The sequence below is a fragment of the Frankliniella occidentalis genome, unplaced genomic scaffold (assembly GCF_000697945.3).
Source record: "Frankliniella occidentalis isolate FOCC.00 unplaced genomic scaffold, Focc_3.1 Scaffold299, whole genome shotgun sequence".
In the NCBI taxonomy this organism is placed as follows: domain Eukaryota; kingdom Metazoa; phylum Arthropoda; class Insecta; order Thysanoptera; family Thripidae; genus Frankliniella; species Frankliniella occidentalis.
Window position 1 is genome coordinate 74,667 of NW_026267425.1, and position 13,909 is coordinate 88,575.

At 48.3% G+C, this 13,909-nt stretch overlaps 2 protein-coding genes and 1 long non-coding RNA gene across 3 annotated transcripts in view; 1 reads left to right on the forward strand and 2 right to left on the reverse strand.

The window, feature by feature from the left end:
- The window catches only part of LOC127750970 (uncharacterized), a 6,874-nt gene extending 6,674 nt beyond the window's left edge, over positions 1–200 (reverse strand). The window contains exon 1 of the long non-coding RNA XR_008011917.1: positions 81–200. This is a non-coding gene — a long non-coding RNA (uncharacterized LOC127750970). The remainder of the gene's footprint in view (positions 1–80) is intronic.
- LOC113211041 (ankyrin-1-like) overlaps positions 1–13,909 on the reverse strand; it is a gene marked incomplete at its 3' end in the record, with an annotated part of 37,629 nt that overhangs the window by 7,929 nt on the left and 15,791 nt on the right. Inside the window, 4 exon segments of the mRNA XM_052273777.1 lie at positions 8,369–8,648; positions 8,871–8,983; positions 11,666–11,897; positions 13,010–13,202. Coding sequence (XP_052129737.1) covers positions 8,369–8,648; positions 8,871–8,983; positions 11,666–11,897; positions 13,010–13,202 — 818 coding nt within the window.
- LOC113211042 (uncharacterized) lies at positions 3,066–5,573 on the forward strand. The gene is made up of 6 exons (XM_026429281.2): positions 3,066–3,252; positions 4,119–4,327; positions 4,404–4,637; positions 4,711–4,935; positions 5,116–5,229; positions 5,315–5,573. The coding sequence occupies exons 1-6, from the start codon at positions 3,135–3,137 to the stop codon at positions 5,528–5,530; spliced, it is 1,116 nt and encodes a 371-aa protein (XP_026285066.2). The 5' UTR covers positions 3,066–3,134; the 3' UTR covers positions 5,531–5,573.

The following is a 13,909-nucleotide window of genomic DNA, read 5'->3' on the forward strand; positions in this document are numbered from 1 at the left end:
CCGCGCCTGGAGACAATACCCGTCTCCTTGGCGGGCACGGTGCTGCCAACTGCAGCGGGCAGGGTTGCCCCGCGCTTTACCTGCGCGCCAGAATTCGAACCTACTCTATTGGCTAACCTAGGGCAAGCGTCCTCCCGCGCACCGCGGTCGGCTTGCCACTATGTAGAGACAGAAGGTCTCTACATCCCCCCCACCCCGCCCACCCCCCGCGCAGGCGCAGACGCAGCGTAGGGCTAAGGGGTGAAGGGGGTTAGGCTGGTCAAGATTGTGCAACACTCGGCCCGCACAACCCCCCTGTGCGGGGCGTGTATCAAACTAGGCTTGCATAGGTATGGCACAGGCTTGTGAAGAGTTGTGCAACACTCAGCGGAAGGCCCGCACAGGGGGGGCAACCCCCCTGTGCGGGGCGTATATCTCACATGTGCAATGTAATAACCACCCTGCAAGCCTAGTTTGATACACGCCCCTGCGGGCCTTCCGCTGAGTGTTGCACAACTCTTCACAAGCCTGTGCCATACCTATGCAAGCCTAGTTTGATACACGCCCCGCACAGGGGGGTTGTGCGGGCCGAGTGTTGCACAATCTTGACCAGCCTAACCCCCTTCACCCCTTAGCCCTACGCTGCGTCTGCGCCTGCGCGGGGGGTGGGCGGGGTGGGGGGTGATCATGTTGGGCCTGGGTTAATTGCCATGATCATGTGTATGTATATGGGATTGTGCGGATCATAGTTCAATCGCACTATACATACTACTCTATCATATCATGCTATTCTAAACACTGAAGGGAAAAAAAGTGGCAGTGGGGAACTTCTATGATATGAATAGCGGTATAAATTGCAAAAAAAAATCTGTAAATGTGGATGTTAGATCTTTGAAACCTATACTTCCTGTGCTGAAATAATATAATGCAAGGCTTGATCATTACATACGTATCATCTGCTTCCACCGAGGGGGCAATAACTCCCTTTCGACGTGTACACATGATTCCCGAAATACTTAATTCCTTGTGATCCCGTCTGCCGAGGGGTGTGGAAATGGTGAAAAAAGTGTATACACATGATTGTGTCTAGACAATCATTGTTTCAGATTGTGAATGATTGTCTGTGATTGTTTATGATTGTGTGGATGATTTTCTTTGATTGTTTCAGATTGTTAGGTCAATATTGGGACATAATTTTAAGAATTGTGCCATGATTGTGTCCGATTGTTTGTGATTGTTTTAGATTGTGCGTGATTACTTCCGATTTTGTGTGATTGTTTCTGATTGTGTGTAACTGTTTCCAATTGCGTGTGATTGTCTCTGATTGTGTGTGATTGTCTCTGATTGTGTGTGATTGTCTCTGTGTGTGATTGTCTCTGATTGTGTGTGATTGTTTCGGATATTGTGTGATTGTTTCGGATATTGTGTGATTGTTTCGGATATTGTGTGATTGTTTCGGATATTGTGTGATTGTTTGCGATTGTGTGTGATTGTTTACGATTGTGTGTGATTGTGTCTGATTGTTTCTGATTGTTTTTCCCGATGTACACATATTGTATCCAGTTCCACACCCCTCGCCGTCTGCTTATATTCATTCCTTAGGTTTAACTTGGACGTGAATAAGTCGTAATGGACGTGTTTCGACGAGTTCTGGATGTCAAGCACACGTCCGACACTAGTCCAATACGTCCAGACACTAAGTAAACGATGTCAGTTACGTACATACTCGTCGTTTACATATTGGTGCAGAGACGTTCCGGACGTCTGCAACATTCTGAACAGCTAGTAAACGTCCGTTTACGTCCAGTCACGTCCGTGACCGGTCGTTCTCATACTCGTCCAAGGAGACGTCCATACAACATACAGTACGTCAGGCACGCCACATTACGTCCAGAAGTATCACAGACGACAAGTCGTCCACAGTCATCCACGACGCGCAAACACTTTGTGGACGTACTTGGACGTGTTGGACGTCAGAATGTTGTGGACGTCTAGTACATAATTTGCGTTGTGGACGGCACTGGGACGTGACAGACGTACTTTAACGTGTAGACGTCTAGAATGTTGTGGACGTCTGGTACGTGAATTGTGATGTGGACGGTACTGGCACATGACATGACGTAATAGGACGCCGTGGACGTCACGGATGAGGTGGTACGTTGTGACGTCCACAACGTAAGAGACGTCTTCACGTCGTACGCTCACGATCCCGGACACTATGTGACCTGGACGCCCAGGACGTCCACGATACGTCCACCATGCGTCCAACTACGTCCATACGCGTCTTCTGACGCTCTCTATGCTATAAGTACTCCGTGGCTGAATGGTTACGGGCTCCGCTCATCAAGTCAAACGTTCGAGGTTCGAATCCAGGCCCAGGTAAGGTGAGATTAACAGCATACAATAGGGTTTAGGAGGCAGGGGAAGAAAGGGTAGCTTCGAAGAGCAAGACGGCCCAGAAAATGTTTTTGAACGACTGTGTTTCAAAACGTTGCAAACGTTGAAGACGTGACAGGACGTGATAGACGTGATAGACGTAGTGGATGGTAATGGACGGTAGTGGACGAACGTCCAAAACGCGCAACACGGGGACGTAGTGGACGTCATCGTGGACGTCCACACATACGTCCAATTACGTCCAAATTACTGTCGTCCATTTACATCCACCGACGTCCAAAAGTTCCATCAGGGTTTCTAAAGGTAGAAAATGCTTATTTTGACTAATTTGTACGAGTTCCACTAGTTTCCCGCTTAGTTCAAGCGATTTCTATTGATTTCGATTAATTTTTATTCTGATGATTCCCAGGCAGGTGTACACATGATTCCCGGAGTTATTGCCCCCTCGGCTTCCACAATCCGTGACTTGACGGACTTGACGGAACTTTTTTTTACAGTGTTTGTACGTGTACAAAAATGAATATTGGATTTAAAGTTATTGCTTTGCTTAGTCTTTGCGCCGTATGCGCAGGCAGCCGTTATCACCACTGAGTGTCGAGTATTACCACCGTCGTGATCACGCAGGGCCTTCCGGGGGACGTCGTCACACTGGTCACGGTTTAGCGAGTATAAGAGGGTACCCGACCCTCTCCTCGGCGCACAGTGTTCAGCATTGTCCCACCGGCCGACAGAGCGGCCACCGTCCCCTCGCCAGCACCATGCAGTTCACACTTGTCCTCGTCCTGTGCATTCTGCCAGCGGCAGTCTACACATGGAACCAGAACTGCATCACCAAGCCCGTCGGCTTCGGCTACAAGACCACTGGCGGACAGGGGGGTCAGTAGCGAGCAAAGATCAGCTTCAACTTCAACTTCAATGAGGGTTAGGACGTCAGTTCTCATGAACTTGAATCACCGGAACTCCGGTGGGACATCAGTCCGCGAACGGACCATCCCCTGCGCCCCAGCTAGTGCTGGACACGTCCGTGGTTTCGCGGTGGGACCTGCACTGTTTCTCTGTTCGCCTCTGCTCTGTTTAGCTCGGCTGGCAGGCAGGTCCCCCACTAATCACCATCGCCTAGCGGCGGTATTCCAGGCTACATCTCCGGCGAGGGACGGTACTCTCGTTAGCTCTCTGGTGTTGGCCACCTGGTGTGGGCAGTGAAGCCGCCCACGTGTCCACTGTGAAGTGCTGGGCGGGTGCGCATTGCACCCCCCAGGGTGGACACATTGAGAGGCTGCGTCCCGGACCGCGGCCTCGCACAAAGTGTACGGCCTCCCTATTGGTCCCGGGGGTCGCAGCCCCTCCCAACAGTGGATGCATTGCTCGAAGGTCCATGGCCGCACACCATGGTGATATGGCCGTTCCTTTCACCTTCGTGTGAGCTCTACACCATGGAAGGGGGAGCCGACCCAGTGTTCGAGGGTCCGTGGCCGCCCGCCGTGGCGTTATGGCCTTTGCTTACACCCTCTATAGAGCACTGTGCCGGGGGAAGGGGGTACTGTAATAAAATGAGGCATGGTAAGCTGTAAGGGGAAAAGAGTTAATATTAGGCTGTCAGGGTGGCATGGGGACAAACGGGTGACAGGAAACCAGGTTGGGGATAATTAGCAACATGGTTAGGGCGGGGACAAAAACATTGTAGCTCTTACATATTTAGTCAACAAAAAACGTTTGAATTGATGTAATTTTTTTTCTGCCAGGTAAGACTGTGAAGCCGAAGAACACGGCGGAGCTCACGAACTACCTCAAGAGCGGCGAGAAGCTCATCATTGACCTCACCACCACGTTCGACTACACCAAGTCGGAGGGTACGGCCGTGAGCACCGGCTGCTTCTTCTTGAAGTGCGGCTCCGGCTTCCAGGAGTCGCTGGCGAACGCGGGCACGTGCAACGGCAGGTCGCCCACCAAGGTACGGTGCGGCTGGAGTGTGTACTACGAGCACTTACAGGACAGAAGCCGTCTAACAGAGCCTGTCGTTGCTTTAGGTCACGTACTACAAGGCTGGCCTGACCCAGCTCATCGTCGGCTCGAACAAGTCCATCATCAGCTCAAACGGAAAGGGCGCTATCAAGGGCAAGGGACTCCGGATTAAAAACGCCAAGAACGTCATCATCCAGGGCATCACCATCAGCGACATCAACCCTCATGTCATTTGGGCCGGTGACGCGCTCTCCTTCGACAACGTGGAGAACGTCTGGGTGCACAAGTGCACCATCGCGGTGAGTACGCTACACGTTGGCATGCACTTCCGGTTGGCCCCATAGTGTTGCCTCAACGTGGTGCTTTGCGCAGCGCATTGGGCGTCAGCACCTGGTGAGCTACCAGAAGACTAACAAGGGCATCACCGTGTCCTCCTGCTACTTTGACGGCACCACGCCGAGCTCAGCGTACTGCGACGGCAAACAATATTGGATCTGGCTGTTCTGGGGCACCCACGACGAGATCACCCTCATCAACAACCACGTCGCCAACACCGCGGGCAGGACCCCCCACGCCGGCGGCTGGAGCAAGTCCCGGGTAAGGACGGAGCCTGGAGCGCAGCGGAGCGCAGTGGAGCGCAGCGGAGCGCCTGTGGAGAGCGGGGTAGGCCACCGCGCGACGCACCACTGCGTCGTGCGGACGCCTACCCCGCCGGCCGCAGGTGCCGTGTGTCTTGAGCAAAGCTCGATCAACGTCACTAACTGGCTCTGTGTTCAGAACTACGTCCACCTTGTTGGCAACTCCATGGACAACAATAAGCACGGAGGAATCGAGCCCTGGACCGGCTCTTACATTCTCAGTGAGGGCAACAAGTGGACTTCCTTCACCCGCGTAAGCAATACTTTATACGATTTAAGTACCTAAACAATAATTGCGCAGAAAATTTCACAAGATTTTTCACTTTTCGTTGTTACAGCCCATCAACATCCATGCTAAAGGTGGCCATCTCGCAATGGTCAACGACGCCAATGGTGCTTCGCAGTGCAAGAAGTACTTGGGCGCCAAGTGTCTCGTCAACAAGTACGACAACAAGTCCAAGTCCAAGACCTGGTTCGACGTGGTCGTCCTGAGCCAGTTTAGCAAGCTCGACAAGAGGGCCATCAGCAGTGCTCGCAACGCGGTTTGCGTATAACATTTGAATGCAAAATGAATAAAATTTCATCTCTTTATCGACATATCGTCACCAGTCTTTCTTTTTCCCGAAAGTGATTGCGCTTTTGAGGGTACCATCCTCGTGGGGTCCGCAACTAGGTTCGAGCGCGTACTCTGGCCGCCCGGAAAACTGGGAAGATCGGGAAGACCACAAGGAAGACTACAGAAAACCGAAGAAGATCTTATTGGTCGCAGGCCACAAATGTGACGGAAAACCGAAAAATATAAGGGAAGACCCGAAAAACTTTAGGAGAGACCTCGAAATTGCAAGGAAGACCAGAAAATGTAAGGGAAGACCGATGAAAATGCGAGAAAACCGCAGAAAACTGGAGGAAGCAACCAAACAAATTTCAGCTAATGATAGATAATAGGAACATAGCCCTATTCATGAATTTGCACGTTAGTCGTTAGTCAAAATCTACCTGGGGCCAAAAACATGTCAAGAGGACATTGCCAACCTCTAGTTTTAAATTTTCTGATTCAAATAAACTTTACGAGAAATTTTTAGACCATCAGGTTTATTAGTAGAATTGGTGCGAGCAATTTTCAATTCTGGAGAGTCCATTTTTCAGTTGTTTTTGGCTGGTTTTTCCAAGACTTATTGGTACTCTTTATAACATGAATGAGAGGTAAATTCTTCATCACACTCCCCAAGGAAGAAAAACAGGTCATTTTCAACATTTAAGTTTTTTGGTCAAGATATCCTGGGAAGAAGAACCGCTTACCTCCGCGGACTGGAAACAAACCCGCTTATCTCTACAACCTTCAAACAAAACCGCTCACCTCTGGGACACGCAAACAAAGCGCTTAAATGACTTTTTTACACATTCTGAGATACGGGTATCAACATGATCACTGAAAAATTCTCTTTCGAATGATACCCATGTTTCATAATGTGTGAAAAAGTCATTTAAGCGGCTTTGTTTGCGTGTCCTAGAGGTGAGCGGTTTTGTTTGAGTGTTGCAGAGGTAAGCGGGTTTGTTTCCAGTCCGTGGAGGTAAGCGGTTGTTCTTCTCAGGTGTCGCAGACTCCGAAAAATTAAGCAAAAAAGATAATGAAAAATTATTATTTGTTTTTTGAAACGGAACTGCACGTTTTTAGCCCGCTCTTTTGCTTAAAAGCTATAGAAGCGGGCTAATGCCATCGCCCTTGTGTCTGTCTGTCTGTCTGTCTGTCTGTCCGTTCCCCAAGAAGGACGTGAGCTAGAGGTCTGAAATTTTCAGGGTATTATTGTTGTCACTTTTGGACAACGAAACGGTTGGTGCAAATCCTGGCAACCACCCCTGAGTGGGTCTGAGGGGGTAACAAAGAAATAGGGGTTGGTCCAAGAAGTGGAAAAAAAAATATTTTTTTTATGGTCTCCTAAGGGGTAATTCGTGAAAGTAGAGCCCTTTGGGCGTAAATTTCGTCCGTTTGGCTCTATCTCTCACCGTTTAGGCGCTAAAGCGAGTTTCTCTCACGAAAGTGGCCCAAAAATAAATATTTAAATTTTAAAAAATATTTGATGGTCTCCTAAGGGGTAACTTCTGAAAGTAGAGCTCCGGGCCAAAATTTTGTCCGTTCGGCTCTATCTCTCACCGTTTACGCGCTAAAGGGAGTTTTACCCACAAAAGTGGCTTAAAAATACATATATTAATTATAAAAAACATTTGATGGTCTTCCAAGAGGTAACTCATGAAAGTAGAGCCCTTTGGGCGAAAATTTTGTCCGTTTGTCTCTATCTTTCACCGTTTACGCGCTAGGGGGAGTTTTACCCACGAAAGTGGCTTAAAAATAAATATATTAATTTTAGAAAACATTTGATGGTTTCCTAAGGGGTAACTTGTGAAAGTAGAGCCTCTTGGGCTAAAGTTTGGTCCTGTTTACTTACAAAAGGGAGTTTTTCTTACCAAACTGGCCAAAACAGAAATATTTTTACTTTTTCAGAGAAGTATGCCGTCGGTTCAAAATTTTCTTCTAAGCAGAAGAGTGGGCTTATTTTATGGTGGGACATCATTAATAAAACGTGTACACTTCCATGCAAAACAGAAAAAAATAAAAAAAAATACCAAAAAACATTTATTTGTTGTTCGAACACGTTCGGAGTCATTCAGAGTATGGCTGGAAGTATATTTAACTTCTTCTAGGGCTAGTCTTATGTATCTTTTCATAGGTGTGTTATTTGATTCATAAGCTAACATCAATAACTTAGAAGGGATTTGGCATAACTTGCATGTATTCTACAAACTGCGGCACACACAGCCAAAGATGCCCAGCGTATGAAAAGAATACTTCGTTTGTTGAGTTTTGATTACGAAGTAGACAGAAAAGATACCTGGCAAAAAGATGGTCGTAAGCGAGCCAGCACTCCAACGGGCCGAAGGCCCGTTTTCGGATAGAAGATGTATTACACCATGAAAATTCAGAAGGGACGGGCCGAAGGCCCGTCCCAAACGCCGCCGGCAGGCCAAGCTTGGCCCGCTCCCTGCCGAACCGAGTTGCCGGTGGAGCGAAGCGGAGCTGGCAACTTGGTTTGGCGGAAGAGCGGGCTCAGCTTGTTTTGATAATCACCCTCCCACTTCCCCTTGTAGCACATATCGTTCTTGGAACGTTTACGGAAACTTCAGAGAACCAAAAGAACGTTCTCAGAAAACGCTGTCTGAATGTTTGGTGCTACAAGGGACAAGGCATCCTAAGACTAGCTGCAAGGTCGATTTTAACCCCAACGGTGACCCTTGAACTTCCCGGGAGGGGTCAAAGTTGGGTAGTGCCCGCTCAGTTAGGTATTCTTCAAGACAGAAGGGAGAGGTTTGAACCAAACAGGTGCATCCGCGCGTACCTTGGCCAGTAGCGTAGCGACCATACTCTTCTCCGAGGCAAGCTCGTGCAGCAGGCTCTTGCCGTCATTGGCAGTGGCTGTTGGGTCGCAGCCCGCCGCCTGCAGCAGCTCCAACAGGTCCTTGGGGTAGTGCGGAATAAGATGCAGAGCGGTGCGGCCGTCAGAGCGCACCGCGGTCGCCTCGCAGCCACTGTCGAGTAGCAGCTGCGCGACCTCCACGTGGCTCTCGAACAGCCTCATCGTCATGAGGATGTGGAGGGCTGTGGTGCCGTCATTGGCCCTACAGGCAGCAAGGTAGAGCAGAGTGTAAGAGTCCTCACTTTATCAACCCTGAGGAACTTTTTAAAGGACATGTTTGTTGATTGAAAGAAGGCATTTTTTTTTTTTAGTGTGTCTAGACATGTTGTGATTTTGCCGAGTTTTGCATGCCGCAAATAACGACGAAAGAATTACAGAACACTATTTATACTGACTGATAAAATGGTCAAGGGTAAACACGTACCTAGCGCTGGCATCCCAGCCCTTCCTCAGACAGAACTCCAGCATGTTAATGAAGCCGGGGCTGCCATCATTCTCTGTCATCACGTAGAACATCGCCGGCCATCCATCGCAGTCCTACAAACAGCACAGGTCAAAAATGGGGCAAATAGTAAGTGGCCTCGACAACACAATTGCTTTGGCTATGAAAGTTGAGGTCGTACGTAACACACACATACGGATGAAACCTGTCAGGAATTCTTTGGCGCTTTTCATTGTCGGGTCGGTTTTTGCAGGAGAGAACAAAACTGTTTATTTAAAATGTTTACGTAACACACCCAGATGTTAATGCTGACCCCAAATTAAATTATCGGGTAATAAATGCACACCTCTCAAGTGCGTAATACATGCGCACTGGATTTTGAAATATTTCCCTCTAGTTTGACGGCAACATCTCTATACCAAATGAAACGTAAGTTTCTTCTATCTAAAGGAATAGTTCGTATAATTCGTTTTTAAGTAGGAATGCCTGTCATGTACAAAATAACTTTCTAGCTCTCAAAACTTTCCCGCCGCGAGGCAAAAACGACGTGTCCCTTGAGCAAAGGCGGATCTGCTCGCAACCGATGAACAAGGGCGCATCTGTTTCGGTGCCGCCGAAGAAGGGCGCATCTGCTTTTGGCGAGATTCGCTAGGGAGAACTTTGAATGTTTCCCGTTTATCGTAGAGAAGTAATACAGCAGCAAAACTTACGATACATACTAATAAAGAATCAGGGATTAATATGAGCCAACATCCAAATAGTAAGGACAAACCTCTGAGGTGTGAGGAGCGTCTAAAGTTCACCTACGCGAATCTCACGGAAAGCAGATGCGCCCTTCTTCGGCGGCACCGAAACGGATGCGCCATTATTCATCGGTCGCGCGCAGATCCGCCTTTGCTCCAGGGACACGTCGAAAAGTTCTACCAAAATGTGATTGAAAGTCTTCCCTCGTGACGAACTCACTCAATGTGCAAGTAACAGCTAAAAGTCCCCCAAATCTAGTGGTATAATCGGAATTTTCAAATTGCAAGTCGCCTTTTTACTGTAAGCGTTTGAATGAAACGTCTAATAAACGGACACCCCTGCGTGTAAAAAATAATGCAGACCGTGCGCGGAATAAATGCACAGCCTGGGGCACTTCGGGTAGCGCGCGCCTAAAAGAAAAGAGACACTGACAGTGGATTTGCGATAATATCAATACAAAATCGGGGCGAGATTTGGGACGCACCCCGACAGATGCAAGCTCTCGTAGCGCCTGGTGGGTAGGCAACATCTCGCCTTCACTGCATCCGTGTACTGCGGACTGGCCTACCCCGAGTCTTGCAGGCGCCAGGCTCCGGTTCCGCGAGTGAGAAATGCAACATTGAATTCACGTAGGCAGTCCCTACCAACGTTGTTGTTGACATGTTGGAAATTTTGATTCCATGTGCGCACAACAGTTTTAGAGCTATTCAAACGCGTTGTGCAGATTTTCTATGTTTTACTATGCGCCCCTAAACAAACTTTGAGAGCCAGTCCTCTTGAATCAGCCGCTTCGTCTATCAACCCCCCTTGTTCCACTGGGCGTTTGAATTCCGTGCACATGTTGTGCTCACGCAAATTCGCATGCCAATAAATATTTTGCCACTTATGCGCACGACGGGTGTTCATATCGGTCTTCTACAAAAATGGGAGAAAATGGGAGAAAATTGGAGAAAGTTAGAGAAAATCCAGAAAATCAGAGAAGCCCAAAACCAACTGTTATCGCCCCGCGAACATTTTTTACCCTTTGGAGGGTTAAAGGTGCACTAAAACAGGACTGTGCACCGTTTTACCAGCTGGTGTGCATTTATTAGCCACGTGGTGGGTAAAAAAATGGACATTGTTTTTTTCCTTATTATTGCTAGAGTATACAATATTACACTTCCAAATTGTGCTTTTAATGTTTCTTCACCTTTCTGAACATTCGACAACTTCGTGTGCATCATAGAATTGCTCTGAACGAGAGGGATTTGTTTTTGTGCATTTATTACCCGACCTGACCCTACTCGCTAGCAGAAAGACCAAGCGACGAGGAGTGTAGGAAAGGCGAGGGGTGCACCACTCCGATTCTGGGCGTACACCTACTTTTAGTCAATTTTCTTTCGCCGTGACTTTTTGACTTTTTTTGTCTTTTTTTGTACTTTAATTTGATTTTTTTTTGACTTTTTGATCAAATTTATTTGACTTTTATGATTTTTTCCCCTATATTTTGAAAATAAGGGAGAGTCGAATTTTTGGGGGCTAATAATGAGGTTTTTTCAAGACTTTTTGGTACTATTTAAAGCAGGAATCGAATAAGAAGAAAATTCTTCATCGGAGTTCACTCCCCGAGGAAGAAAAACAGATCATTTTCAATATTTAAGTTTTTTGGTCAAGCAATCCTATGAAATCCAATTATTTCATTTTTCTCACTTTACCCGCCCTCCTACCTCTTTAAAAGACAGTGATCTAGGACTTTCCGATACAATCTCAGTTAGCTTTTTGGCCTGTTACAGGCACATATTGCACTGTCATGTTGACTTTTTGGTGACTTTTTCAGTGCCTTTTCTCTGACTTCTCGTTGACTTCTCGACGACTACTCGTTGACTTCAATTGACTTTTTTGATTTTTTATTTGACTTTTTGACTTTTTTGACTTTTTTGGACTTTTAAAATGACTTTTTGACTTTGTCTTGACTTTTTTCTTGACTTTATTCATCGCGTACACCTACTTTTAAGAGTGATGTACCCCTCGAGGAAAGGCCACTGCCACCGTACCTTGGCGTTGATGTCGCAGCCGCGGTCCACCAGCAGCCCCACTGTACCGGGCAACGCGAAGCGGTCGTTGAGGTGCAGGGCCGTCTTGCCATCCTTTGTCCTCGCCATCGGGTCGCAGCCGAGGTCCAGCAGCGCCTCCAGCAGTTCGCTGCAGCAGCCGCGGGCCGCCACGTGGAGCAGCGTGCAGCCCTCCTCGTCCACGGCGCTGGGGTCCCACAGCGACGCGTCCAGCCTGCACGCCAAACGTGTTACTGCGAAGCGAGGGCAACGCGCTCGGAAACATTATTTCCAAATGGATTTGGACCTATTTCTGAGGCTCGGATATCCGGATATCGGCCCAGAACACCTTAACCTATTGCTTATTCTCCTACGATCTTTTTGGTGCTGATAAGGCTAAGGTATATCGTTTTGAAATAATGGTGGTTGAAAATCAGTTTGGTGATTAGAAACAAGTGAGTGAAAGTTTGCCGGGCCGTGCCGAGCCCAGCCAAACACTGTTAGAAAAACACACGGTAAAGGCCTAGGGTCTGTGCTGTAAATTTGTTGCCTGGTCCGGCACCGTAATTTTGGTTACGGTTCGTGTCATACAGAACAGACCGTAACTTGAAAAAAAATGTTAGGGAAGACAAATACAGCTCTTAGCCCAAACAAGAAAGTACAGTTCATACTGTTACGGCCTGACCGAAAGCTGAAGATACGGTACGGAACGCAGGCAAACCGTTTTTTTCAGTGACCAGGTGCTCCGCTGGGCCGGCGCTGGCGGTACCCGCGGACCGCTCGCGGCACTTCGGCGTCCACCGCTCACTCGCGTGTGAACCGAACCCCCTCATATGCTACATCATTAGTAAGCTTCGATCGCGTCCAAAATCCAAACGTGCGAGTCGTAAAGTGTCTCAAAATGGGTCAATTCACTGCATCGGTCAAATGCGCTTAAAAAGGCCATTTAGCTTCGACTCCACACTGGTAAAAGAAGTGTGCATAATTTAAGCACCAACGTGGGCAAGTTATGATTTTAAACATTACATGGTGTTTATCTCAAGTTGCACACTTGTGTGGTGTGCACATTTTAAACGTTTTGTAAACGTTTAAATTCTGTACACTTGGACACACATAGTTCTATGCTTTCAATAGGAACCATATGGTATGCTACTTTTCAGGAGTGTCGAACGTTTAAACACCAATTGACCTTTAACCTAGTTAGACATCGACAGTGTGTCGAGAAGATACACACTAGAACTTATACATCAATCGTCATGCAAAATTAGACACTTGTTTTACCAGTGCAGGGTGCCCTTCTCTCACGCTGGAATGATGACGATGAGTAGGCTACTCCTGGCTACTTACTGGGCATGGAGTAGCTTAAAGAGGTCCTCGGACCCCATATCCGCAGCAGCTCTTAGGTCACGGGGGGTCACGGTGCAGCCGCGGTTCAGCAGCAACTGCTGAGTCTCTAAGGGCCACGTTGAGAAGCACAGGGCAGACCGGCCATCCACAGTGCGGGCATTGGGGTCGCTGCCCAACTCCAGGAGCATTTTCACTGAAATAATATAATGCAAGGCTGAAACATTAAATACGTACATCTACTTCCACGATCCGTGCCTTGACGGAACTTTTTTTTTTACGGTTGAAATTACGCTCGGACAAACCCACCCCCTTCCACACTCACCCCAACCACCTCAAGGGGGTGAGTTTTGTGGTTGGTCAAAATCAACTCGATATCCTCTGGGGACATCCCATGTACAACAGCCCATCCTTGGTGCAGAGGGCGTCAGTACTTGAATCAGGCTTATTTCGGCCGGGTACGAGTACGGTTGATGGTGCGGGGAAATGTAGCCGCGACATCCGCCATCCGTACCTTGACGGAACTTTCTATTTACAGTGTTTGTACGTGCACAAAAATGAACATCACATTTAAAGTTAGTGCCGAGGTTAGTGCTCAGTCATCGCGCTGTATGCGCAGGCAGCCGTTATCACCACTGAGTGTCGAGTATCACCACCTTCGTGATCACGCAGGGCTTTCCGGGGGACGTCGTCACGCTGGTCACGGTTTAGCGAGTATAAGAGGGCACCCGACCCTCTCCTCGGCGCACAGTGTTCAGCATTGTTCCACCGGCCGACAGAGCGGCCACCGTCCCCTCGCCAGCACCATGCAGTTCACACTCGTCCTCGTCCTGTGCATTCTGCCAGCGGCAGTCTACACATGGAACCAGAACTGCATCACCAAGCCCGTCGGCTTCGGCTACA